At 39.6% G+C, this 26,705-nt stretch overlaps 1 protein-coding gene across 2 annotated transcripts in view; it reads right to left on the bottom strand.

Moving 5' to 3' along the window:
* Positions 1-1,836: 1,836 nt before the first annotated feature.
* SMOC2 (SPARC related modular calcium binding 2) overlaps positions 1,837-26,705 on the bottom strand; it is a 175,490-nt gene continuing 150,621 nt past the window's right edge. The window contains exons 10-13 of one of the 2 annotated variants that reach the window (XM_073335247.1): positions 14,667-14,769; positions 11,083-11,330; positions 6,856-6,896; positions 1,837-3,502 (exon numbers count right to left, since the gene is read on the bottom strand). In XM_073335247.1, coding sequence (XP_073191348.1) covers positions 3,479-3,502; positions 6,856-6,896; positions 11,083-11,330; positions 14,667-14,769 — 416 coding nt within the window. In that variant the 3' untranslated portion in view covers positions 1,837-3,478. Of the gene's footprint in view, positions 3,503-6,855; positions 6,897-11,055; positions 11,331-14,666; positions 14,770-26,705 lie in introns of both variants that reach the window. The other variant, XM_073335246.2, reaches the window with a different exon arrangement.

The following is a 26,705-nucleotide window of genomic DNA, read 5'->3' as shown; positions in this document are numbered from 1 at the left end:
AAATACCATCAAATAGTGGAGCTTTTTAAACAAAGGACATATTTTCACTTGAATTGAAACCATTCAAAAGGGCAAAGAATACAATTGGTATCATTAATTTACTGTAATCAGTCTAATGCTTCAGACATCAATAAACTTAATTATTTTCCATTTAATGTCAAAGTAATTACTCCAAAATGACATCAATTTGCCATCTTAGAGAAAACAAAAGTAATAAACCTTTCACTTCCCACATTAAAGAGCCTGACACCAGTTCTTAATATAAAATCTAGTTACATAATACCTCCCCAGTACACACCTCACATCTTGGACACGGTATGTACTCAGTTGGCATGGTGCGAATGGCGGGAGGGGCTAGCCTCCTGAGCACATGCCTGGCATCTTGGATGGGTACGTACTCGGGTGGCTAACTCTGGGGCAGCTAAATACATTCCTGACGAACAAGCTAGGCATGTACTTGGGAAGCTAGTCCCTTGCCCCGGAGGGCTACTCTTCTATTTTTAGACCACAAGCTTGATCAGAGGTTGCGCAGGTATTGCTCCTCAAACTGGAAATTATACCTCCAGCTCAAAGCGTAGACATACCCTTAGACCTACAGGGAGTCCCAAAGAAGTCATTGGTACTCTGCATGGGCCTAAGGGTCTATCAACATAGCTCCCTTTGTAGGATCAGGAACGTGTCTGGTTACAGAAAGAGGGCCTAAGCTACATCTGCATTTCTCCAGTTTGTGGATGTAGAAATGAAGGGTCTAAGCTTGTCTCCAAATAGATATATGGGCCAGCACTGAATTTCCCTGATGACCAGGTATGTTATCAGGGGTTTTGCTTTTGGCTCAGCTCTAAATCCAGTTTTAAGAACAATGTATTATTTATAATAGCTCAGTTGCAGGACATTAAAACCAAACCATGGTTGTGGCAGGGGAATATTTACATGATTATAATCCCTAAGATTTTTTAAATAACTTCTGAGGATTTAGCCATTGACTTTCAGAAGAGCCATGTTGTTAAATCCCATACTGCTCTTTGGATAGTTCGGATAATGGTCATAACATTGATTGAAGACTTTAAAAGCACCTAAGACTATTCTTCAAACAAACTGATTCTAATGGCTAGTGACAAATTCTTACCCTTGTTTTTGAAAAAAAAAAAAGTGTGTGTCATGGACATTTCCATGGAAGATTGTTCCCATTGCATACACGTAACATCCCTTCTGAAGAGCACAGTGATGTCGAGTCAGATTCCTTCTTACAAATGCTATTGTTAATCCTATTGGGCCCAGTCTTGCTGGGCTTTCTTGAGAGGTGTTGAGTACTTAACACCTTCCAGCACTGAGCCTATTATTTTTACTTATACCCCACCTCAGCTGTGCATTTTACAGACAAGCTGAGGATCTGGCCCAAAGTTCCTATCTCGAAGAATTTACAATGTGGAACAGACATGAACCAATATAGGGCAAGATAACAGTCTGCAAGGAACCTGGGAACAAAAGGAGGTTGAAATGATATAATGTCCCTGTGATTGATTGTAGACACACCAAACACATCATTGGGTTTGTTCTATATTCCTGTTACCTTATTAAATGTTCTTCTTAAGCTGCCTCAGGAGGTGTGTGGAAACCAGAGAGATGGGGGCTGTCTAAGAACCTTGACCGGTAGGTACAGCGTGTGGGTCACTGCTGGAAAAGAAGTGTGTTGGAGGAAAGACTGGAAATGATTTCCTTCATTAGCCTCTGTTGTCTCTTAAAGGCTATTCACGTCATAGAAGAAAAACAACCAGAACAGGTTTGATAGCATACTAAGCTTTAATCTAAAAAAAAATTAAATTCAAAGTTTAGCATGATAAAAGGGTATCAAATTTTGAATAAAAGATGCTTTTACAAAGAAAACACACATTTGCATTTTGCCCCCCCCTCCAAAAAAAACAACAACCAACAACACCTCGGCACGTTCTTTTTTTAACAATTCCAACATATGCGCAGTCTCATAGCAATATTTCAGCATATATTCACTTGTGGAATTTAAATGAAACATTTTGTTTCCGTAACAAAGATTTTTCATATGCGAGTTTAAGCCAGGTCATCCTTCTGACTAGCTAATCTACACATTGCTCCAAAGGCAGGTCCCATACAACTTATTTTAACAACATGGAATAAAACTGCTGCTCATTGCAACGTGCCCCCCCCACCCACATGTTAGGGTTTTTAGATGCCAGCAGTCCATTGATCTCTGCATTGATCAATTCAAATGTTCAAGGTCTGAACCTTTTTTCAAGTTCCCTGCTAGTTCACATCTGCAAGCTCCTGTTCCCTTAAGGCACTCTAAAAGAGAGAACGAAAAGAGAGAGAGGAAAACATGACAGAAAAGGTATGAAAACTTGTAGGAACTTCTCCCAGAGAGCAAGGAGAATGCCTAAGGCAGGGGGATTTCTGGCTACACCTCCTTATGGCAACTATTCATAATTTGTTCAGTGATAGCTCTACCTTCTCATAGACCCTGCGGCACCCCCAGGAATGGATGGGGGCTCAGCTAAGTGTAGGGAAAACAAAAGACAGACAAGACTGTTTAGCCTTCTTTGTCTCTTCATAATTAGATTTACAATACTGAACAGATATGTCCCTTTGCTGCCTTATGCTTACTGCAGGAAAATGCTCTAGGGCTTGACAGAAACTAATTTGAGTGATATGATGATCCATCATATTGCTTTTCAGTTAGTTGCATGACTAATTCAGGCAAAAGGGCATACCCTCCCCCCCCCACACGATACACACATCCTCACACGCACCCAAAAACAAACAAACAAAAAACCTTAGTAAAATTTATAATGGAAGGCACCTCAAATGGATAAAATACATTTTTCTACAAGAGCCCTAACCATAGAATAGCTGTTGGAATCCTTTAGTGGTTGCATTCTCACTGCATTATCTTTGGAAAGCAAAATAATAAAATCAAAATGTCACCAACAGGGAAATATCCATTCAATCAGAGGCTGCAAAAATGAGTCAACAGCAATTTTCACACTTCCCTTGGACTTGGAAACATAAAATCTCCAACATTGCTTTGACAAAATTGTAAATACAGTAGATCTTAAGCAGTTTTTCAGCATAACTATGTTTAAATGACTGTATTGGTAAGGAAAAACAAGGCATACTATTGAAACCAAGATACTTAGAGGCAGGTTTCTATATTAATGTTTGCAAGAAAGCTGCTTTAAAAAAAGTTTAAATGCAAACTTTTACATCTCCAACACGTACAGATTTCATACGACAAAAGAAGGCACATACATTGTATGTGATAATTTTTCAAAACTAGCTGTTACATTTTCACAGATTAAAAAAACAGTCTGTTTAAATATCTCATTTCTACAAGGTGAATTTACATTTTAAAGTACAAAGTGCAAATACTATGGTTGTTTTTTTTATTGCCTTTTGGTGAGGAAATCTCCCACATGTCAAAGAGATCTGGCTTGGATATGTAAGCTGTTCATCCTTGCTTCTTAGAGCTTTGCTGAAAAGATATTTTTTAAAAAAGGTTTTATTATTAGTGATGCCTGCAAGTAATTTCATTCACATACCAACACTTATTATTTATATTCCAGTGCTGTCCATAGTCCCCAATCAAGATAATGGCCCCATTTTGCTGGATGTTGTACAAACACACATAAAAAACAAACCTTACTGCCCAAAGAGTTAACAATCTATTTTGCTGTCCATATAGATTGACAAAAGCAACATCTTTACAACCTTCTACCTATGGCATCCTTGGGTTCTGTGAAACACAATGCTCTAGATAATAAAAGCTGTCGTGGTGGGATAAATCTGGGTCCTTATATAGATACTGTATGTTTAAGGGCGTGCTGTTCTCGCAAAGAGTTCTTCGGAACTCCTTTCTGAGCAAATGCAGCAAGAGTTGGGAATGAGAGAGCTGTTGGGTTTCTTTCTTAGGAGCTTGTCTTGGTTGTTTTCTAGTATTTGTTTGTATCTATGATATTGAGCTGCCTTTTCGACAGCTATGGAGTTAAGTTTCTTCTCTAAGCTTTATGGATCAGTGAACTTCACACTGGAAGAGGACCTGACTTCTGAGATAGTAGTAAATCAGGACTACAAACTGGAAATTAATCTTCCCATCTATGCAAGTTGCAGAACCCTCTAATATGCTTTCTATGGCATGTGCCGCATAGGAAATAGACCACTGGCAAATGACTTATGTACCAGTTGTAGTTTCACTGTACATTCCTCTGGGCTGCATGTGTCCTTTTAAAGAAAATATGGCCTTACAATTTTTATATTTTCCCAATATGGCTCTAACTGATATAGACTCATAGAAATGTAGATCTGGAAGGGACCTTAAGAGGTTACTTAGTCCAGCCCTTTGTGATGGGGCAGGACCAAATATATCCAAACGATCCTTGACAGGTGTTTGTCGAATCTCCAGTGCTTAATTACCTTTACAGTTGGAAAGTTTTTTCCTAATATCTAACCTAAATCTCCCTTGCTGCAGATTAAGCCAATTACTACTTCTCCTACCCTCAGTGGACGGACATGGGGAACAATTGATCATGGTCCTCATTATAACAGTCCTTAACATATTTGAAGATTGTTATTAGATCTGCACTCAGTCTTCTTTTCCCAAGACTAAACATATCTAGTTGTTTTTTAGCCTTTCCTCATAGGCTGAGTTTCTAAACCTTCAATAATTTTTATTGCTCTCTTCTGGACTCTCTCTAGTTTATCCATATATTTTTTTTGTTCAAAATTGGACATAATACTCCAACTGAGGCCTCATCAGTGCCGAGTAGAACAGGTCAGTTACCATGTCTTACAAATTACATCCCTGTTAATACATCCCAGAATATTTGCTCTGTGTGTGTGTGTGTGTGAGAGAGAGAGAGAGAGAGAGAGAGAGAGAGAGAGAGATGGGTAGCAGAAAGCTGAGTAAAGCAAGTGGCATGTGGCCACTAACCTAATTCTTTGAACTCTATTCATATTTTATTTCAGATTGAAAAGTCACACATAAGACTACATGGACTTGGTGTATGTGCTGTATCTATATATTCACACAATCTATGTTACTGAATATGGGGTAATGCTTTGTTCACTCTTCCAATTAAAAAAAGAATTACTAAGGAAAATGATGTGGTCCTTCCCATGATGATTCTCGTTCAATTGCCCATCTCTAAAGTGGCTGATTTGATCATTCCCTTTTAGGCAGGTGGTTTCTTCTGAGCAGCTCCTAACCAGATTACTTAATTTCCAATGGCTTCCTTTCAAGTGCAAGCTTTTGTGATGAAAGCCACCTTTTGCATATGAGGGACATTTGTAGCTTTGCATTGTTATACAGTGTGACTGCCAACAGATGGCTTGCACAGCCAACTTTTTAAGATTCAAGGCTGTCATTTCTTTCCAACAGCTTTTAAAATAATGGATTCTGAGTCAGCAAAAATATGTAAAGATTTCTTTTTAAAATAGAAACAGTAGGCTCTTTCATTATAGATGCTACATGTTAGAATCAGATTACAGGAAAAGGGGAGGGGGGGCATGTTATGCTTTGAGCGTTACACTCATGTGCCAATATTTGCTATTATGTAATTAAAATAACTCTTTGAACATTTTTTGAGTTCCGCCATAGTCATTGTTTTCAGGCTGCCCTGTTTAAAGTGTAAGTGATTTGCGGGCAGGATTTGAAAAGTTAAGACTATGAACATTTGTTTAAACAAAGGAAAATTTATCACATCTCTGTAGTTGTGAGAACGTTTTACATTCCATCAAAGGCGTGTGTAGGAGAGCTCTGGTAAAACCCACAACAAATACAAAGCTTGCATTAGGAAGTGTGCACCCAACATTAAACAAATCAAGAGATAAAATAAGTAACAAATTGGCTAGCAGCAATCAAAGAGCTTTGCCTTAGCTTTGGGGAATGCTATAGCAATTTCACCCTGTATTTGTTTGTTTTTTGACAAATTTAGCTCTCCAATAGATAGGAAGTGGTGTTTAATTAACCACAATTATGTCCCTTTCATAGCACAATGATCATTCTGTCTCATTTAATGCTGCTATTTAATCCCCTGGATTGTTACTTTAAATAAAGTAGTTTCATTAGTAACTTAGAAGCAGGTGATGAATTGGCTTTTGTCTCGTGTGCATTAATAATGGTTACATGGCGTCTCTCTTATGGTGTACCTGATATAAAAGTAACTGGCAGTTCTATCCCTGATGCCCTCCAGAAGTGAATTGTTAATTTAAAATTATATATAAATATAAATCCACACCAAAGAAAGTCACCTTCAGCTCCCTCCGCTGGCCTTCCCAGTGCATCCTATCTGTTCAATGTCTGTCTCCTGGGCAGGGAGTCTATCACTGTGTCCTGTATGGCACCAAGCACACTAACTCTAATAAATAACTATAGCGATCTAGGCCCCATTTATACCCTGACTGGTCTTGTCTTCACTAGGAAAGAAGAGTGTTCTTGGCATTTATTATAATCCTGCTGTAGACAAGGCAAGTTGTAGTTATAACGTGTCAGCTGGTCAAGGTAAACCCTAGATTGCCAACTAAGGTTTACCTCAACCAGCAAATGTGTTAAAACTACAACTGCCTGGGCTACTCTAGGTGGGTTAAAAACACATCACTGCACTAGTGAAGAAAGCCCTAAGTGGGGCGTAAGAGGTGCATAGGCTTTGTGTGGGCCCTCTGCATGAGTGAGAATTTCAACTGGTCTGAATAAACAGGCTGTTTGCTGAACAGTTCCATGGGGAATCCTTCCACCCAGGTCACAATGTCAGATGACGAGTATGGGTAGCCTTAAGGCTGAAACTATAACAGCTAAAAAATACAGGATGGAGAGGCCTTTCCAGTACTCACCTGTCTGTTGGAGGAAGTGCTTTCAGGATTATTTTTGGGGGCTGGTGGAAGAGAGGGGAAAAATGTCATGAGAATGGCTTGCATGTTGTTTCTGTACAATACTGAGTACATTTTTCTTATTGTTAGTGGATCAACAATGTTTCCCTATTACAGAAATAACATCCTAAAGTGCTTTCCAGTTAAAACCACTACAGTAATATTGTAATCAGCAGTGTGCTACACGTTACTGCAGAATATTGCAATGGTTGCTCTATAAGGGCTGGAGAATGCAGCTGAAGTGGAATGGAAATTTTTCCATGCCGTCTGCCTACAGTGTACAGCAATGTAAATTTGATCAAAGAAAAGTCACCACAGTGCAAAATTTTGTATCCATGCTGCTTGCTGCATTTGAAGCATCTAGATCAGGGGTGTCCAACCTATGGCTCCGGAGCCACATGCAGCTCTTCAGAGGTTAATATGCAGCTCCTTGCATAGGGGCCAACTCCGGGGCTGGATCTATAGGCGCCACCTTCCCAATGTGCTACAGGGTGCTCACTGCTCAACCCCTGGCTCTGCCACAGGCCCTGCCCCACTCCACCCCTTCCCATGAGCCTGCTTCATCCTTGCGCTTCCTCCTCCCCTGTCCCCTCCCCCCCAGCCTCCTGCACACCACAAAACAGCTGATCACGGCAGGCGGGAGGCACAGGGATGGAAGGTTAGGTGCTACTGGGGGCATGGAGGAGCTGATGGGGGGGTGCTGATGTATCTTTGGCAATGCACAATGGTAAATTCTGGCTCCTTCTCAGGCTCAGGTTGGCCACCCCTGATCTAGACCAAATCTGCATTTCTTGTCCATGCCAATGGCACAACTGGAATACATGAACAGGACCCAATGATGAAACCAAAATGCAGTGGAATGTCTTATCTAAACTGGCCGCACTATGAAAATACCCAGTAACACAGACAAAGGGCGGGGGGCAGCATCTCCTCAGAGACCCTAGAAAACCTGTGTAAAATCCTGGTTTTAACTGACAGGAACTGCTGGAAATGGGCCATGATTCTGGGTGTTTATAAGCAATGAGCAATCATTAATGAAATGCTCTGCATCACAAACTTTCCATGGGGCTAGACGATTGCTTTGCCTACAAGACAGACTTGATCACTAATTTTCTGTTAAGATGGACTTTGACAGAGAGGCAATGTGGTGACAGCAGCAGGGGACTCCTGATTACTAATCCCACTGTAACATCAACTCTGTGTGACCTTGGACAAGTCATTTAGTGTTCTTTAAACAACAGCATTATGTGGTGACTTTTTCTCTTGTCTGTGATACTACGACTAGTGATAAGGTTACATTTAGTTCCAGATATATGGGGATTAGATTAATGAACTTCCATTAGGCTAGTTCAATAAGGTTACATGAAAATATTTTCCCTTTGGTTTGCCCAGTATATTTTCACTTGTATTGCTTATGGCAAAAATAAGAACATTCTAGAGAACAGGAAGCCCCCATTATGAAATGTCATTCTTAGGAGCAATAGAACTTCATATTTTTTCATAAGTGAGATCCTCCATTTCAAACATCTCACTAAAACGTGCATTTTCTTCTTTCCCCTTCTCAGTAACAAAGCTGCCTCTTTATTGGAGTGACTTGAAAGTCGAATAACTGGATTCCTTCCCAGTAAATATCTGACATTTGTTTAGCGAGTGTTGTCATGTATTCAATTAATGTTGGACATCTCAAACTAATTTATTTATTGCTCTGATTTTTATTCTAATCTCCCTCAAGAACAAAAAGCATGGAAAACGGATGGCTGTCTGGAGGCATTTCCTTTTATTTTTGAACACTACACCACAGTGTATGCCCCACCACCCAGCAGGGATCATTATGATTTAATGTATAAAGGGGAATTTTGTCACTTGCCCTTAAGTGGCTATGCAGAAGCATATCCGAATGCAGGGAGGAAAGCAGGCTTCATGGAGTCTCAACTCCCCCTGCCCTTGGTAGTGAGTAGGTGGAGAGGAGGTGTGGAACAGATGGAACCTTAGTTTTGACTCCCAAGATGCTGGCCAGCAGAGTGAGCTGGTGCAATGGGGGAAGAAACATGTACCCTGTAAATGGCTGCTGGAACTTGCCTTCTGCTGGAGCCAAGGGGAACCAAGGTAGGAATTGTGATTCTCTGGTTTTATATCTGTTGATAGAAGAAATGGTGCCCATCTGGCATGGGTAGCACCCATTCAAGATTATGGAATCACCTGTACACATCAGGCCTAATTCCCCTCTCTTACACCAGTGTAAATCTGACTTCAGTGAAGTCATTCCCACTTTACACTGGAGTAAGTGAGAGAAGAATCCGGCTCATCAGTCAGGACACGTTCCCCAAATTTTAAAGAGGAACCTTTTTAAAAATGAAACAAACCAAACCCCAAAACACACCTTAAAATGATTAGGGCTAGTGGGGAACTTATTTTTCCCTCGCAAAAAAATTTCAGTGGCTTTTTTTTTTTTATTTTTGTCAAATTTTCTTTGACATTTTTGATATGACAGAAAGCCAGCAGTTTCAATTTCCAGCAACCAAAATCCACTGAGTTGTCCATTGGGCAGAGTATAGGAGACTGAGTGAGTAAAACTGGGTTTTAGTCCCAGTCCGGTCACTAACTTGCTGTGTGTCCTTGGTCAAATCACTTAGGGCTTGTCTTTACGTACAGCACCACAGTGGTGCAGCTGCCCTGATGCAGCTGTAGCACTTTGGTGAAGATACTCCTACACTTGGGAGAGCTTCTCCTGTCAGTGTAGTTAATTCACCTGCTTGAGAGGCGATAGCTATATCGACGGGAGAAGCTCTCCTGCCAACATACCACTGTCTTCACGGGGCTAGGTTAGTATAACTACATCGCTCAGCGGTGTGGATTTTTCATAACCCTGAACGACACAGTTATATTGATATAGGTCTGTAATGTAGACCTGGCCTTAGGGCCTGGTCCTCATTTAAACTAAGACTGCTGTGCACTGCCTGGCAGTGCAATGGGGCCTTAAAGTAGATATAGATGGGTAAATTGTTACATTTGCACCTTTGTACACAGCCAGAGGAGTGTATAGTAGCCTTCGTGTAAATGAGAATCAGGCTGTTGACTTTAACCAGGTTGTTAACTTTCCATTTTGACCTCTGTAAGTGGGGATAATGATACTTCTGTACCTTTGCTGAATGATTTTTAGATCTGCTGTATAGGTGAAAAGTACTGAGTATTATTATTATTCAACCCACAGAAAATGTACTGGATTAGATATGTTTTACAAAATCCATTAGTCTGCTAATAGCCAGTTTCCTTTATGATTGCAGTCTACTGCTGTTATCCTATTTTCTCTGACCTACAATATCTGGTCATGAATAAAAGCTGTATGGGGAACAATTTGTTTCTGACAGAAGTTTCCCAGTCAGTATGTTCCCTCTCTTTCCTTATCACACTTGTGATAGCTTTGTTTACTGGTCTTTGACTGGGGTCCCTCTTCTATGTTCTTAAAAATATTAAGCAAACTGTACAGCTATTCTACATTCACATTTTAATTACAGCCTCTTATAATACAAAAGAAGTGTATCAAAAGAGACTTTCTCTCCCACTTTCCAGCATTCTCAGGGATGCTGTGGGTGATTTCCTCAGTGCTCCAAGGATCTTCAATTATTTGACTCCCTCTCCATCAGTTCTCAAAGTCTCTGTGTACCAGCAACCATTCTGCCTGCCTAATGGAGGGATGGATGCACATTCTTCAGAGCCATTGAGTGGTGCTCTAGAAATGGCTCGAGTAGCTATTAGAAAGTGAAGTAGTTTGCTTCCCTCCATAGCAAGACACCAAAGAACAAGCAAATGTGTCTTCATCATAGCCAGAACATGGTGTTCTGCTGGAGTGACCTTCTGGTGGAATCCCGTACTAACTTACCCTCTTTGTCTTCCTATCATGCAATACTAACTTCACCAGGATAGTATTTGGTGATCAGAGAGTGAGGCTGTTGCCTCTGTTGGGACTTGAACTGTTGGCCATCTGATACAAAAGCACCAACCCTACCACTTGAACTGAAAAACCCCTTTATTAGCTAGTCATAGTTGCCATCACCGTTTTTATACCTTTTGCAGGATTTCCAAAGCTGTGGCCTATCAACTATAACATTAATGTCTGCCTGATCAAAAAATCTAGTTAAAAGGACAGTTAGAAAAAGTTCTTACTGTGGCGTTTCTTTGTGTCTGCTTTACCTTCTTCTTTTGTTACTCCCAGACAACCCATTAATTCTTGAACTGATAAGGATTTGTCATTGTTCACATCACAGTATTCTACAAACTTCTTCACACATTTTTTGGGCTTAGACTTTTTTCGCAGGAATCTCTTGAACGGTTTGATTTCCTTTTTGCCGATGTCACCACTGGAATTTTTATCAAGTTGTTTGAAATACCAGTGGACCACTCTCTCTTCCAGAGTATGATTTGGATCAGGTTCTGAAAGCCTGCAATGCAAACAGAACATTAAGCTTTACATTTGATCACACAGTCCTCTTATGTTACTTATGAATCATTAGATTAGTACTAGTGGATAAGGGTATTTTAGTGAGGTAGGGTGACTTGAGAAATCATTTGTGACTAATTCTTGAAGTCCTGAGAAGTCCAGCTTTTACAAGAGCTGTAAATGAACGCCATTATTATACAGTGATCGCACTTACATTTTTTTGGTGGTTTGAAAGTTTTAAAATGGTGAATCAGTAAAAATGTTCATATCGGTGCAAACATTTTATATGTGACCGTTATAAATCACACATCCCTACCACTGGGGAGTTGAGACAGGAATTCTGGTTCTGCTGCAAATTCCAAGTCTCTGCCACTTAAACTAAAGAAGATTGAGAGCAGTGGTTCTCAAACTTTTGTATCGGTGACCCCTTTCACATAGCAAGCCTCTGAGTGCAACCCCCCACTTATAAATTAAAAACACTTTTTTATATATTCAACACCATTAGAAACGCTGGATACAAAGTGGGGTTTAGGTTGGAGGCTGACAGCTCGCAACCCCCCAGGTAATAACCTCATGACCCCCTGAGGGGTCCCAACCCCAGTTTGAGAACTCCTGCCATAGAGGCTAACAATAGCAGGCCCCTCATATTCTGTGATGCAGCAACTAGAGGGTACCATCACACAAATACACACAAAACCAATCATGATTCAAGGACGCTGACGAGAGCCAGCGTCAGAAAGAAAATGCAGATAGGCAGATGAGAATAAAGACAAATATGCACAGTTTCCTGTTTCTCTGGTAAAGATGATGATGCTAAAATATCTTCCTGCCATAAAGAAGGGGAAGTACAGGAATTAATAATTCTTGTCTCTGTTGTGATTTAAGTATACAATCACAGAAGACACATGGTTACCACAGAAAAATATTGAGTGAGTGTGTTGGGGAATCCAGAGGCTAGAAGCCATGGTGTCTTAGCAATACCTCTGGCTTCTCCAGAGAGAAGAGGAATGGTCACAGCATGATTGCTCTGCTGAAAAACATATCTGAGCTGTATGGATGGCAGGACATTACATTGTATTAAAAGAAAGGAAACAGTGTTCTACTTGGCATAAAAGCCACTTCTAAGATTTATGAATTGAAACTTCTCATTTACAAACTCCACACTGAGAAATGGAATGGAAGTTATTGTTTTCCTTCCCATGGCTTATTTAAAAATTCCCATTGCAGAGATTCAAATGAGGTGCTTAATTAACTGACCTTATTGCTTTTGACCATTATATTCTTTTAGCATCTCCCACTCTCATGGCTATTTCAACATGCTGAATGCTAAATTCTAGGCTGAAGGTCAGAGTCTGCTTTCAGTTACATTTTGGAAGCTCCATTGAAGTCAATGAAGTAGCCAGGGTATAACCAATAACATAAGAACTGCCTGATGGATCAGACCAATGATCCATCTAGCCCAGTATCCTGTCTTTGACAGCGGTTAGTGCCGGATGTTGCAGAGGGAATGGAAAGAACAGAGCAATGTCAAGTGATCCATCCCCTATAGTCCAGTCCCAGCTTCTGGTAATCAGAGGTATAGGGGCACCCAGAGGAGCCTGGTCTTGCATCCCTGACCCTCTTGGGTACTAGCCATTGATGGACCTATACTCCATGAAGTTATCTAATTCCTTTTTGAACCCAGTGATCTTTTTGGCCTTCACAACATCCCTTGACAACAAGTTTAATAGGTTGACTTTGCATTCTCTGAAGAAACATTTCCTTATGTTTGTTTTAAACCTTCTGCCTACTAATTACGTTGGGTGACCCCTAGCTTTTGTGTTCCGTGAAGGGGTAAATAACTCTTCCCTATTCATTTTCTCCACTCCATTCATGATTTTATAGACTGTATCATATCACCCCATACTCATCACTCGTCTAAGATGAACAGTCCCAGTCTTTTTAATCTCCCCTCCTATGGAAGCTGTTCCATACCCCTAATCATATTTGTTGCCCTTCTGTGTACCTCTTCCAATTCTAATATATTTTTGAGAGGTGGGATAACCAGAACTGCACATAGCATTCAAGGTGTGGGCATACCATGGATTTACATAGTGGCATTATGATATTTTCTGTTTCATCATCTATCCCTTTCCTAATGGTTCCTAACTTTTTGTTAGCTTTTTTGATACTGCACATTGCTTTCAGGAAACTATCCACAATGACTCCAAGTTCTTTCTTGAGTAGAAACACCTAATTTAGACTGTATCACTTTTTACTTTATAGTTGAGATTATTTTTTCCAACATGGATTACTTTGCACTTATGAATATTGAATTTCATCTGCCATTTTGTTTCCCAGTCACCCAGTTTTATGAGGTCCCTTTGTTACTCATCATAATCAGCTTTGGACTTAACTGTCTTTAGTAATTTTGTATTGCATACAAATTTTGCCACTTCACAGTTAATCCTCATTTCCAAATCATTTACCACTTCCCATTTCCACGATTTACCACTTCCCATTATGAAAACTGACCATTTGTTCCTACCCTTTGTTTCCTATCTTTTAACCAGTTACTGATCCATGAGAGGACCTTCCCTCTTATCTCATGACTGGTTAGTTTACTTAAGAGCCTCTGGTGAGCGAAATATGGTCCTAATCCATTAATTTAGTCTAAAGTAGATGAAGGAAATTCTGAAGATAGACATAAATGGGTAAAGGATATCACCATGCAAAGGAGAAGAACATCAAAACACAATGGCTTACTGGATCAGACAGTCAGTGTAGTCCAGTATCTTGACTCCAGCTGTGACCCATGATGGACATTTTTAAAGAAAGCATAAAATCCCCATAATGTGTTTGACTAGTGCAATACTATAAATTCCTTCCTGACCCCAGGTAGGTAAGCAGCTTGTACCCAGAAGCCTGAAGATTGTTAGTACTTAGGCATTTTAAATCCTAGCTACAGTAGCTGCAGACATCTATTTTTTTTGAAGAAACCAGGCAAAATTGAAAGCAGGAAAACAGCCCACTTTCTTCAAGTGAAGTTTAGTAAGAAAACAAAAATCAGGACTGGGGTGACTTATTTGACCTGATGCTGTACTGCTGGTGAGAATTCAGACACCAAAATAACAACAACAAAGGCTTTAAGTTTCTGTCTGGTGGATACAGCCCATGATATTTTTGCGGAGATATTCCCTAACAGTTCTAATGGAATCTGTTTGCACTTCATGGAGGTAGAAATAAAATTGCTGTTTAAAAGAGTTTTTTTGTTTTGTTTTTTAATTTCCAAAGGCAGTCAGAACTCTTTAAAGGCACACACTACAGATCCATTTCCAATCACCCAAGTAAAACCCACCTGCTGGAAGACAATGATGGATCGGAGACTGCGTGGACCATATCGGTGGAGAGTGCATCCAGAACACTGGTCAGGAACTCATTCTTCTTGGCCCCTGGACAACCTGGGAGGGAAACAGAGTTTCCTTTTTCTTGTGTTTCGTTTTCCACATAATAATTTAACTCCAAAAATATTTCTTTGTTGGAGATGGATCTGAACCAGAATACTATATTTAAGCTCTCCACAAACTTTGGGCAAGTTCACATCCTGGACTAGGTCCAAATTTCTAGACTCAGGCCCATCTCTATATGATGGATCAGAACCAGAAAACAGGTCTAATGACCCTTGAAGTCAGGGGAGTCTGGATTCAGAGCTAGCTCCCATGGTTTGGATGCATCTCCTTTTATCTCAAGATTTTTTTTGTTTTGCTTTGTAACATAAGTTTTCTGTTGGTGTGATATGTTGAAAAAAACAGTCATTTGATGTTTGTCTATCAGACAGTTTGACAATGCAGAGTACAAGCCAAGTAGCATGACCTTGGTGTTAGATACCCCCTTTCGCTACTCTTAAATGTGTTGATCACCACCACTGTGTTCTGCAGTTAATCTCTCTGTGCCTCATTTTGCCATTTGTGAAATGGGGATAATACTTCTTTTCTCCCATCCTTTGCCTGTTTAATCTATTTAGATTGTAAATTCTTCAGGGACAGGGACTGTCTCCTTTACAGCACCTAGCAGAATGGGGCCCTGATCTTGGTTGGGACTTCTAGGTGCTACTGTGATACTACTTAATAATAATAAAGTCACTGCCTCAGGGAGCTAATGCTCTAAAATAGATTGACAGCACAGTTCAGAACTTCAGGTGCATATTTCATGGGACAAATATACACTGGAAAATCCAATCTCAAAACAGTGCCTCTAGAGCATAGGGATTCAGCTGATAATCTGACAGTTGTTGACAGATTGATTTTTTCACTTACACAATCCACCTGTTTTATCCCCCAGCCCTCCCCCACTCCCAGGATCCCGATCCAAACTTCATGCTTTCCCCTATCTCTGTAAAGGACTGAACTAAACTCCAGCATGAGCCAAATACCCACAGACTTTGCAGAGGAGACAGGGGACTGAAATCCGTATTTTGCAACTCAAACTTATCTTTAGTATATTACTAGTAAATACTTTAATGGAGGCTCAGTTACTCTAGTGTTCTTCCACAAAGCAGAAGAGGGGAATGTGTAGAAGGCTTGTGGGGAAGGAAGATTAGTATATCAGTAGGCATTCATTACTTTATTACACTTCATAACGGCCCCTCAAGAAGGAGGTGGAATTATCTGAAAAAGACTGAAAAGCTCAACCTTGCCTGGCAAGTTATTGTTTAATATGTCCCATGTTGATACAAGGAAATGAGCTGCTGTTATATTAGCCCTGTGTGGCACAGTCAGAATGGGTTAAGCTGTTTTGCAGTTGTGTGCAGCAACAGAAGCCACTGAATATTATGTGTGATACATTTATGCAGTTACGAATTCCCTGTCTTATATATTTCCCCTTGGTACTGGGGCTATTTTGTTCATGTAAGATGCATATAACAGGAATTAACTAAAGCAAGTTCCGTTATACTAAAGGCACATATCTGAAACCAAATGTGACTCTCTTACAAGAGTTCCTCTTTGCTTTAATCATTCTCCACTTTCCACTGAACACAATCTAAGAACTGATGCAGCGCTTATGGAAAATAAAATCACTAAGGAAGAAAAATTAGCAAGGTAAACAATAGCTTGAGATGACTTGACCTCTTCTCTCTTTCTTTTTGACTTATTTTTAATATCCAAATTGGTTAATTTAGGAGCTACCTTTCAATTTTTTCACATCACTTTGTAACAACTTTGACACATCTGTAAGAAACAAAGGTTATAGTTAGGAATGTTTTCCAGTGGCTGTCCATCCAGCTGTCAGACACATACAATGTGCACACAAAAATTCAAAAATCAGACGTTAGCAATTCATGTGAGGCAAAGCCAGACATGAAAATAAATATATGTCTTAATTCACAAGAAATTACAAAAAAAAAAAAAATTCTCATAGTTACAGGCCAGCTACAGGCAATTTTGCTTAAAATGAACTGGGGTTCCTAATTGTGTGTTTCATAAAATTGCGAGAGCAGTTGGACCGTAATCTTTGTAAAGAAAAAACCTTACTGTTAAAACAAATAACCTGTTGCTCTGAAACATTCTCAGTTATAACTCTGCTACTTAACATGAATTGGAACCACACAAAATCCTCACCACTTAAGCACAGAGCAAATATTCAGTTTCTCCCAATTATAACTTTTGCTGACGTGAGGGCAGTTACATGGTAATCACAATATAGTGAAACCTCTGTTCTCTGCAGGTGTTATCAACTCAGAATAATTCTCTGGGGGCCTCATGCTGTTCTTTAATTTCCCACAAGCTTGTGGGTAAAATGGCAGAACTAGGGGGACATTTAGTTGGATTGTAATGAATAATTCACTCTCAGTGGACTGCATGCCGAAAGGGAAAGGCTAGTTTGTTTTGAAGGTCTTATGGCTTTTACTATGGTATACTTGCTTCAATTTCTTTTTGTACTGCTGCCTATATTGTGTGGGTTTGACAGCTTATATAAATAATTTGTTGTTAAAGGGTTGAATTTGAAACCACATGGTGTTACACTCCAAGGTTAGGCCTTGGAGACGAGTTCAGAGATGTAACACAGAATTAAGTGTTTACTTTAGGGCTAGTTTTACCCACAATTACGTTCTCCAGTCAAATATAGAATAGTCCTTAGAAACCTTAAACCGTCAAATACATACCACACATGAGAGGAACACACAAACACCTCACTTCCACTAGAAACACAACAATATAAAAGCAATTAAGCAAAATTTATTTTATATTTATGCATACACACGTGTGTGCACACATATACACATCTTTATATAAATATATCTCCCCTTAGAATTAGCTCTGTGGAGCACCAGTCTTAGTGCGCCAAAGTAGAGTATTTTCAATCTCAAAAGAAAGTCTTTTGCAGCACACTTACAGGAATGAGTAGAAAAGTGTGTGTGTTCACTGCTGTAAAAATGTCTAAATGGTAAAAAAAAAAAAAGGATAATTAGAGAGAGGAGTCATTTGCTGTATTCACACTAAGCCTCCTGCTGCATCAGCAACCGAGGAAATTGTTTCTTGAGTTATTTGTCTTAAGTCTGATAGCACTTAACTTGAGCATGAGCATTTTTACTTCCCTGTTGTTTGCTAGTATTAACATAGGGCTAAATCTTGTCCCTAGAAGCTAGTACCCGACACTGAAATTCCTTTGAAGATTATAGATGCTTTTCCATGTGACAAGATTTAAACAGTGGGCCATAGTGTCTTGTCACTTCTACTTATGTAGCCCCCTTGACTTCAGTGGGGTTGCACAAGTACAATGGAGAGCAAAGTTCAGAAGAGCATCCTTGTTATTGTTGGTAGTTTTATATAAAAGTCTGGAGGTTTGCTTTTGTTCAGGTAAGTAATGGAAAATTCCTGTCTGTCTAGGAACTCTGTGTGACCTGTAGCCCTGTGGTATTTGAGCACCTCCTAATTTTGTGTGTCCTGGTCCAATGCCTTAACCACAAACCCATCCTTCTTCCCTTTTGGTGAAGTTCACCTGTAGTGCAGAGGGCCAGGCAAGGTCATCCTCAGCACTTAAACCCTGCAGAGGGGCCACACTAGAGGTGGGCTGGGCACTGCTGAGAGGGTCTCTGTGCCAGCCCTGCATGGTCCAGTGCATAAGGATGCAGTGAGATAGGATGGGGGTGAGCCAGAGAAGGGCTATAGATCCACTATGCCTTAAAATCCAGTGGCCCCAGTATCTCATGTACGTAGCAACAGACAGTCCAGGCTGCTATTTATAACCCTGGACTGGGATGTAGATTTCAACTCTCCATTAAACCTGTGTTTTGGGGGTTTTGTGTGAATTTTCTTTGTTTTAATTTAAGAAGATCACAGCAAATAGTAAGCAAGAGGTAGTAAAAGAAATATATGTTAGGCTCACATATTAAAATCCAAAATATTTAGAGCTTGGGATATATATAATGTCTAATGTTGTTAGTCCAAGTTCATTAGATGCAGACTATGATGTTACTTACATGGTTGAATACACTAAAATTAAGGGGTGATGTGCATAACAGAAGAGCTGAGCCAATTAATTAGTTTTTGCAAGTGATGAAATGTTGAAGTTGGACAAAGACATTTTTGATAATGGCACAAGCAGTTTGCTGAGAGGATATTTTAGCACTATTATTATTCTGGTTATGCAATAAAAGAAGAATCATTAAAATACAACCTAAAGTAAAGAAAGTGAAAAACTGTTTTCTTGCCTTCTGTGGTGTTGTGAGTGATGCTACAGTCTGTGACTTTTCAGGGATGTAGTTTTGAGGACAGAGCATAGGTGAATGGGACTGAAATGTAAGAAGTTTCTCAACCGTCATGTTAAATTCAAAGCAAAACTTGAAGAAGTTTGGCAGACTTTATTTGTAAATCTTTTTTTTTTTTGTGTGTGTGGAGCACTTCTGTTTTCCTGCTTCTAGCTGGAAACTGAAGCAAAAGCACTGACCTACTCAGAAGAAACACTGTTCTTGCTTTACTCTGCGCCTGATTGGAAACAGGGGGGTTTGGAAATTGTTTGAGGGAGTCCCTTCCTACACAATTTCCAGCCCAGTTTTGCAGTCCTAAGTGGTCTGGATAGTTTGATGAAGCATCTGATATTTTGAATGCTTATGTTTAGCCAAAATGACCCCAAAATGACCTTTTGAGGTTCATCCGGCATTAAATGGAATATAAACTGCAATATATCCACATGGATCCAATTGCAGGACTGGGACTGCTGTTTATTTTTCTGAAGCTATAGCATGGTGAGTAGGTCAGTAAACAAAGCAAATGTGATACAGAAGAATCATAAGGCCCAGGAAAGAAAAATAATGAGGTGCCATTTTTACAGGCTTACGTTTGTCGGATATACTGTATTTCAAAATCACCTGTCACTGAAGTATGCAAGTGCCATTCCTGTCCATAACCACACTTTCTTAAATAGCTTGTCAAATTCAGTTTAATAAAAGCACCACAGCCAGCTGATCTTCTGTGTTGTCACATAGGATGTCAATTGTTATGAATGTCAATGTTATTTTGGGCGTTGCAACACACCGACTAAATTTCAATTAAAAACAATCTACTACTTTTAAGTTGCTTAGGTATTTTCATCATGTGGCTATTTCCTTTTAGGAGATGAGTATAAAATAACCACATTAAATTACAACAATTTAAATATCCATTAAGGAAAAAAAGCAATTACAAAACAGTTCGTAATTCTGGAAATGACGTGAGTAGCAAGGTGCACAGTTCTGTAGGGAAATGCAAAAATGGAAGTTGGGGATGTCGACCACATTCATTAATTAGCTTAAGCAGACTACTTAAGCAGGGAAAATGTGGTCTTTGCTGCAAACTGGTATTGTACTTTTACCTCCCTGGATATCTCTGGCTAAGCAAGACTTTTTCCTCTGCAGACGTGAGAATCCCAGCTGCACCCACCCTTTGCTAACACAAGCCACAAAAGACTGTATTCAGATACTGGTAATCATCTGCCTTTAAACCAACAGAATGGAGGAAGCTCAGAATAAGGTTCTCAAATTGATTCAGCCCAGACACATTTGCATAGATGGTAGCTGTTTTTCAAGATGTGCGGTCTAGAAACATGTCCTGTGTGAAAGCTGAGCCTTCCTACTAGCTATGATCCCCATGTGTTGCAGCATGGTACAGTGTGGCATGTCAGATCAGCCACGATTTAAAGAATGCTTGTGATACCTCAGCAGGCTGGGGGGGGGGGGGTGTTTTATGGATGTTTTCAGACCCATTTAGGAACTGCCTTTTTTGTGAATGCAAATCAGATATGGGGCAAACCCTGCCCCACACCACAAATGGGGAGTTCCACAGATGCAGCAAAATGGGTGCAATTCTGCTGCTAAAGTGGAAGCAGGATGTTTGGAGTCAACAAAGAAAGTGTTCACACCTTGTGCCATGTGGATTCCAAACACGCTATTGGACAGGAGTAGTTAGGAATGGGGTAGGGTGAGTTGGGGAGACAAATGTGAGACAAGAGGTATGTGGGAGCCACACAGTGCCCTGGGGGTGGGAGAAGGGAAGGACAGACATCATCCACTTGATAAACTTCAATACCCTGGCCAACTTTCTGTTTAAGTTATGTTAAAATGTTTAAAATAGCCAAAGTTATGAATCAATTCCTCAAATTCATGTTTTAAAATTGAAACCATTTCTCAGACCAAAAGACATCTGAAACTTAATTCCCACCAATTTCAATCATAGCACGGGGGAAGGGGGACACTGCTCCCAGGCCAGTGAGTTATAGACTGAATTTTAATCCATAGTGAGTTTTTGCAGCACTGATTAAGATGGGGGTTTACAAAATGGAAATGCTGACAGAAACTGAGCTAAAGCAAGAGCTAGCAGGAACCGCTAAAATGTTACTTTACCATGGAACGGGCTAATCCTTGGAAATCTGAAGTGTTGATATAGCCTTGCTTGGAGCTGGCATTTGTGTTACCTTCATGGATACCTGTTGCTAAATTTGACAGCTTGTGGTTTCAGGTCTCAGTGGCTAATCTTTAGTTAAAGAAAAGAAACTGTGAAATGACTAAAACAAAGGAACAAAGAAAAGTCCTATAATTGCTCAGTGCAGTGGTTTTACAGGATGTGATTTTATGCAGTATTGAGACTGTCTCAGCTCCCCCTGAGGTCAAAGGGAGTTGAGGGTGCCTTGGCATGTTGTGGGATCAGGGACTACATCAGTAGACAGAATTCATTTAAAAAAAATGAAGATCAACTAACTAATCAGCATCTAAATAACTACTGCAGGGCACTAACAGAGGTCTGGGTGGTTGTGTTGGGCTTTCAAACTAGCCTTTGAAAATTGGCATTTGTGTAGAATGGATCCCTGGAGCCAAATACAATATAGTGTACTTTATTAAACAATGAACTGATGTTTACATCACATTGGGTGTCTGACTTTTACCCACAAAAAGCAGGGAAATTCAGAGTTAAATCTGACACTGTCCTTAACCTGGCTACTGTGCAATAAGAATGAAATAAATGGATACATAATATTTGGCAGCTAAGATCCTGCAATGACAGAAGCACATTAAGGTAAATTAAAGATGGAGATGAATGAAATTATGGTTCTAAAGTGTATGCCTGCCAGTCTGCAGTGCAGCTGACTTAATGTGAAGTAATTTACGGTGTGCAGTTTGTTTATTAAATGTCTCAGATAGTATTACAGTAGGATGATCCAATTACATGATGGCAATCCATTATGGATTACTAGGATGCTTTCTCCATTGGACCACTAATCTGTATGTTAGGTTAACTGTGGCTCCTTGCATCTTCTCAGTGGGAACGTCCTTCAGAAATACCAATTGTTGCATTTATTCCTGCATGTGTGCACAATAGCACCTTCCCAACACCTTCAGCAACAGTAGCAGTTTTAAAACTGGTAGCACCTTCAAACACAGTGCTGCTGGGCAGGGGCAACATCCAACGGCACTGAGGGAAAGGAAGTGAAGAAAGAGAGAAAGGAGAAAACTGAGTTGTGCATACTGTGTGGGGGTGGAGGACAGAGAAATCATGAAAGAGTGGCACTCTCATTTTGGTATAAAATGCTTTTCATTTAGTTAACATTGACCCTTTATCAACTTAACTAATGAATATAAAGGCATTTTAATACCAAAATAAGGGTATCCACACAGATTTAAACTGAAATTACTCAGGGTGTGAAATTTTAACTGATATTTTTGGTTCCATTCAGCATGTACTTAAGCCCTAAATCACAAGCGCATGCTAAACCAATACAAGCCAGGTTTAAACTGCCGTGAATGTTTACACACAAGGTCGTGGAATGTCAAAAGCTAATCTACTCCTTGGTCAAAAACTGAAGTTGCCAGAAGCAATAGAGAATCAGCAAAAGCCCCTAAACCTTTAAACATGTTTAAGCATGACTTGTTTCAGTTTAGCTTGTGCCTGCTAATTACAGGGGCAAGTGAGGTTTAAACCAATATAAGAATGTTCAAAAAGGGTTTGCTTAGGGTTTAAGTAGATTTGTTTGTAAACAGATTTACATTAAGTTGGTGCAAATTTTGTGTATAGACAAGTCCAAAGATTTAAGGGGAAAAGGGAAAGAACGGTGTGTGGCAACTGAGGATGAAAGAGAGAGACGACGGAGAATAAAGAGGAGGAAGGAGGAGGACAAAGGAACAAAAGAAAAGGGAGAGGCCATGCACGGAAAGCAAGAGGGAGGAGTAAAAAAGGTAGAGAAGTACTGCATGCTCCAAGCGAATTTCAGCAGAAAGACATTCTGTGCTCTAATACAGACACCCTTGGCAGTGCGGCCATTGAGTTAAAGGGATTAACATGTTATCAATCAGTTGGGAGGAAGAATTTAATCAGAAAAATGTGAATGATCATTGGGAATTGTCTAAGAACAATTTACTAGGTGCCCAGAAAGCTATATTGGTCAAAGAACAAACAGACGAACAAAAAACATCCCCCTGATTTAGAGAGGAAGGGAAGGCAGCTATAAAGAATAAATATTATTTAACAAATGGAAGAAAGGGGAGGTTGATAGAAATGAACGTATATCAGAAGGTAGGAATTGTGGAAAATTGATAAGGGATGAAAAATGAACAGAAGAAGAAATCTATGGCAAGCAGAGTTAAGGACAATGAGAAGAAGGTTTTTAAGTATATTAGAAACAAACAGTCTTAATAATGGTACTGGTCCATTACCAGAGGGAAAAGGTAGAATTATCAATAATAATGCAGAATAGGCAGGAGTGTTCAATAAATATTTCTCTTCTGTATTTAAGATGAAAACAGAAGATGTAGTCATGATAACACTCTTTCCATTCCACTTGTATCTAAGGTAGATATTAATCAGTAGCTACTAAAGTTAGAAAATTTTAAAAATCAACTGGTCTGGATAACTTGCAGCTAAGTGTTAAAAGAGCTGGCTGAGGAGCTCACTGGACTATTAATGCTGATTTTCAATAAGATTTGGAACACTGGGGAAGTTCCAGAAGATTGGAAGGAAGCTAATGTTGTGCCGATATTTTAAAAGGAAATGGGACAACCCAGGAAATTATAGGTATTTTGGTTTGACACTGATCCCAGTTTTGGTGTCCACAATTCAAGAAGGATGTTGAAAAATTGGAGAGAGTTCAGAGAAGAGTCACAAGAATGATTAAAGGATTAGACAACATGCCTTACAGTGACAAACACAAGGAGCTCAGTCTATTTTAACAAAGAGAAGATTATGCGGTGAATTGATTAGTCTATAAGTACCTAAATGGGACCAAATATTTGATAATGGGTTGTTCAGTCTAGTAGAGTAACGTATAATATGGTCCAACGGCTGGAGGTTGAAACTAGACAAATTCAGACTGGAAACAAGGCATATATTCTTAACAGTGAGTAATTAACCATTAGAACAATTTAGCAATGGTCGTGGTGGAGTCTCCATCCTGACAATTTTTAAATCAAGCTTGGATGTTCTCCTAAATTATTTTGGGAAAGTTCTACAGCCAGTGTTATATAGGAGGTCAGACCAGCTGATCATTGTACTCCCTTCTGGCCTTATTTAGTTGAATCAAGCTTGGAAAAATATTCATGGTTTTAGAGTTCAGGGAAAAAATGGTTTTGCAAACAGCAACTCCATAAGCTTCACCCATCCTGAATTTAAATGGCCTGATCTAGCACAGTACTTAAGCATATGCTTAATATTAAGCTCATGAGTAGTTCCAATGAATGAGCTTAATTGCTTTGCTGGATTAGAGTCCAGTGTGGGTTTTGGGGCATATAAAAGTAGAGGCAGGATGCTCTAGTAACAAGAGCAGAGGACTGATACTTAGGAGACTTAGGTTCTACCTCCAACTCATCCAGTGCCTTTCTTAGCAACTTTGGGGAAAAGTACGGTAATTAAGTCTCTTTGTGTCACAATTTCCTCATTTGTGTGACAAGGATAATATTGACCTACTTCTCAAGAGTTTGAGAGGTTCAATTAATATTTGTGAAGTGCTTTGCAATCCTTAGAAGGAAAACACTATATAAGAGCTGTATCTTTATATCTTCTAAAGCAGACCTTAATCAAAAATGACTCTTCTGTTCTACAAACTTTTTACCTATTTACCGGTAAATCATATTGTATTAATCATGGTATAAAATGGGACTCCATTCTATCTTGGCTATATTAATGTGGTCTGCCTTATATATAAATAGAGATAAAACAGGGATTGTGGGTGGCTGTGGTGGGCGGTTGGTGAACGAGTCTTTCACTTCTGGAGAACAGAGTTCAAATTTTGCTTTGATCACAAGCCAGCTGAGTCATCTTAATTCCCATTTGTCAGTGTCTCCCAGACCCACACAATTTGGTATCGCTAGTCTCTGCTCAAGAAAAGGTCAGCAGTCAAATAGATAGTTATATAAGTACGTGAGATGTGAGACACCGGGGAAGTTTGCCTCATGCCTGCCTATACCAAGTATAGCACAGGCCAGTGCTGTTAGTCCTTTTTTTAAATTAAATAAAAAATACATTTACACCCAGACATTTAAGAATCGATATATTCATTGGCACAACTACTGGAGGGGATGAGGGGAATGTGTTCCTTCACATTTGTACCATCTTTATTTCCCCTCCAGGCTGCTACAGTTCTCAGTACACAATTTTTTGGTGTGGTTTCATGTCTGTATTCAAATACATTCATATGGGGGAAGGCAGTTACTGTACCTTACCTAATGTACAGTGAGCTAGCTTTGTATGTATTCAAACAGTCCTTTTGCATTAAGGAATTTCTAAAGCTTTATAGAGTCAGGCCCCAATGGTCAAATTTTTCATGAAGTTTAATCCTGATTCGAAACGCTTTTATTTGGAATTGGGAGTCCAGATTTAATAAACCATTCAGATAACAGTATTATGATAAGAAATACATGTTTCTTTTCTCCAGAATACTGTGGTTTTATTCTCTGCTTTCCAGGGGAGATTTTGCATGGGCTGACCTTAGAGAATCAGATCACTGTGCATCTGTTCACATTGCCTCTTCCCCCTCCAACCTTCCACATGAAGTGACTATTAAGTGAAGTCTGCCTATGCGACACCCCACAGCTCGAGATGAATGATAGCTGGCAACAATAAAGCATTCACCCAGATGCTTAGTGAGGTTTCTAAGCTCAAAGCACAAGCAGCTGAGGAATTTGACAAAACAAGGTTTCACTGTAGAATAAGCAGCCAGTTTTTATTCTCCCAGAACACTCACGCTTCCCAAATGACCCTGGTTTCACCAAGCCACCTGCCTCTGTCAGGGAAATTAATGAACTTCAAAAGTAAATACAACTTGAGATGAACAGCAAGCCCGGTTTTTATAAACACTGGAAATGCCAGCACCACAGTAGTGCATTTTTTCTTAAACAAGCCATAAAGAGAGCTATACGTAAAAACATGGCTTCTGGACCTTACATTCACTGCCGCTGTATCGTCCATTGATCTTTTTATAGATTCAGCTGCCAAGTTAGCTGTATGTCTGTGCAGTACAGGATTTGATCCAGCAATTTCACTCCCATAGAACTGTGTGTAGTGCTAATATAGGAGTCAAGATGTATATTTCAAAAGATTCCTTCTTATGGATACTTCAGACAAATAATTTGTGTATTCCCTACTGGGTTAAACATTTCCCAAGGACAACATATTTCCCGAACAAAATCTTCCATATCCAGTGAGCTCAATCTGCACAACCCTGCCCATAAAACATGTATAGATCCTTTCTAAAACATTCATGTAAATTAGATATGCAGAATACTAGAAGGTAATGAACTGGCCACGTAAACAATTTGGCCACATAAAGTTTGATGGCTCTGTTTGCCCTGATTCTTAAAAAAAAGAAGCAGCAGCAGCAAGAACAAAGTGAGAAGAAAACTAAGGACAAAAAATTACCTCAAAGGGCATGTCACAGA

This window comes from Lepidochelys kempii, chromosome 3, assembly GCF_965140285.1.
Source record: "Lepidochelys kempii isolate rLepKem1 chromosome 3, rLepKem1.hap1, whole genome shotgun sequence".
Taxonomy (NCBI): Eukaryota; Metazoa; Chordata; order Testudines; family Cheloniidae; genus Lepidochelys; species Lepidochelys kempii.
Note: the sequence above shows the minus strand (reverse complement) of the source record. Positions and strands in the feature narration are given on the sequence as shown.